We start from the raw sequence: 2,440 nt of genomic DNA, 5'->3' as shown, positions 1-2,440 counted from the left end.
AAAGTTAGGATTATGTTGTAGGCTCAGAGAAATATCACTGAATTGTGGATTTGTCCTTTAAATCAATCTTTTAAAGGGTTAAGGAAACATCTATACAGCTAGGTCACTAAAATAAAATCAAAGCAAGACTGCTTCATTTTTTTTTTTGCTTTTTTTGCCTTTTTAAAATTGATTTTTACTGAGCTCTACATTTTTCCCTGCTCCCCTCCCTGCCTCACCCCTCCCATCTTCAACCCTCCCCCAAAGTCCCCATGCTCCTAATTTACTCAGGAGATCTTGTCTTTTTCTACTTCCCATGTAGATTAGATCTTTTAAGAAGAAATAACCAAATTTTAAAATCAATAGGATCTCCTGTTTTCTTTCAGAAAAAGTACAGGCTGAGATTGACAGAGTGATTGGCCAGAAGAGACAGGCAAGCCTGGCCGACCGAGAGTCCATGCCCTACACCAATGCTGTCGTCCATGAGGTGCAGAGAATGGGTAACATCATCCCTTTGAATGTTCCCAGGGAAGTGTCAAAGGACACCAGTTTGAATGGATTCTACTTTCCAAAGGTAACTATGTGCTCCCATCCTTGGATACCTCTGACAATTGTTTACCTCATCCTAAAAACGTAAACTAAATGTGACATATATTCCTTGCTCAAGAGATCATTTAAATTGGGCAGAAAGATAGTATACCTGCTAAAATACTAGTTTTCCTCCAAGCATCTAAACAGATATCTACATACACAGTGGGGAAAGAAGAGTCCTTGCCCAAATTTAGGCAAAGCCTGGCTTTGTTGGCTAAAGGCATCCTAGCATCTTCCCGTGCTAATGTGGGCTAACACAGTTAGCAGTTCTCTGTTAGATGATACCTGAGAGAGCAGCTCTCAAGACGAAGGGAGTGCAGGCTTGGGCTAGAAAATACTGCTACAAAGGCCTTGAAACACTGAGTTAGAAATGAGAATGAAACTTGAGGCACTTGTGCTACCATGACAGTGAGACTCTTGTTTCTAAATCAGCACACCACAGGCTTATAATTTACATACAAATGATTTCTGTCAAATGACGGAAAAATGCAATATTAGAAAGGCACAGAGGGTCAATAGTTTCTAAGTGATATTTGTGTGCTGTTGACTCTTAACTCCTTTACTAGGTCTTATTCGCTTTTCTGAATAACTATCCATTTCATGTTTGAGATTAGACAGTGAGGCTTAAGTAAATTAGATTTACATCAAATCTCTCTACTATTAAACATAGAAGGGAATCTGGGACCAAACCTGTTCTGATTTTTCTGACCAGCCTATGCTTCCTCCATAGGGCTTGTAGTATTTTGACATTTAAAAGATGTCCTCTGAAGTTTCTCTATGAATCTTTGTTAAAACCCCTTTCTTTATAGACTGGATCCCCATCACATCTCCCAGGAGTCTCAAGATCTCTGCACAGGGTTTCCTGAAACATATACCCTCCACACACAAAAGACGGTTCTATCCACAGTCAGGGAAATTCTGCTGACATTCGTTGATTAACTCTGGAAATGTGTTCACAGATACTATTATAAGATGATAAAAGCATACTATAGAGTGTGTAATATAAGAGGTGACAGAGTCATCACATTCAAGGCACACTTCACTGTCAGCTGTGCAGCAGATGTGGGTCTTAAATGCACTGAGGTAGTTCTTGGAATCAGGAATGGACATGACAAAGTCAGGAGAGATCAAAAGAATGGGTAAAGTCAGTGCTAGGGTGGGTGATTCAGTGTGATAAAAGGCACACTCTGGAGAGCCCCAGCACCATGCCAGGAAGCCTGATGGAATAAGCTTGCAAACTCTGCTTTCTTGATGGGCTCCTGACCCAGAGAACTGGGATCAGACTCCACACACTGAGGGTTGAGAATGGAAAAGCGGAGAAGGAAGGCTCATCATTTCCTTGCCCAGGTCCTCACAGTAAGAGGTGCCTCATTATTCTTCTTTGGACGCTAACATGTCTTTCCCTAGACCTGTACAATCTTCCTCCCATAGACTTGTATTCAGCATTAAAGAGCAACCTAATGGACTAGAATATCCCCAGAGGGACTCACAGTCAATGCAAAGTTATCTCGACAAAGGAGAAGGTACTAAGTGGGGAGAGTCATGCATGAGAGCTCAAGAAGTATCTACATTTACCTCCATTAAGGTCTGTTCCATATATCGAAGCATGACTCTTTACCATCATTTTTAGGGTACCATGCTTCTAACAAACCTGACTGCATTACACAGTGACCCCCAAAAGTGGGCCACTCCAGAAACCTTCAATCCAGAGCACTTTTTGGAGAATGGACAGTTTAAGAAGAGAGAATCCTTTTTGCCTTTCTCAATGGGTGAGTTTTGATGAGCAGGAGAGGGTTCAGAGCTCCACCCAGCCATTTCCTCCTCTCATCCCATAATCTTCTGTTTTAATGAAAACATCTCCAGATTGACC

General features: G+C 41.5%; 1 protein-coding gene across 1 annotated transcript in view; it reads left to right on the top strand.

Moving 5' to 3' along the window:
* The window catches only part of LOC101984748 (cytochrome P450 2J6-like), an 18,402-nt gene extending 16,010 nt beyond the window's left edge, over positions 1–2,392 (top strand). The window contains exons 6-7 of the mRNA XM_026782145.1: positions 366–553; positions 2,201–2,392. Coding sequence (XP_026637946.1) covers positions 366–553; positions 2,201–2,350 — 338 coding nt within the window. The 3' untranslated portion in view covers positions 2,351–2,392. The remainder of the gene's footprint in view (positions 1–365; positions 554–2,200) is intronic.
* The last annotated feature ends 48 nt before the right edge of the window (positions 2,393–2,440 follow it).

This window comes from Microtus ochrogaster, chromosome 10, assembly GCF_000317375.1.
Source record: "Microtus ochrogaster isolate Prairie Vole_2 chromosome 10, MicOch1.0, whole genome shotgun sequence".
Taxonomy (NCBI): Eukaryota; Metazoa; Chordata; class Mammalia; order Rodentia; family Cricetidae; genus Microtus; species Microtus ochrogaster.
The sequence above is the reverse complement of the archived record's forward strand: the minus strand, read 5'-3'. Positions and strand labels throughout refer to the sequence as shown.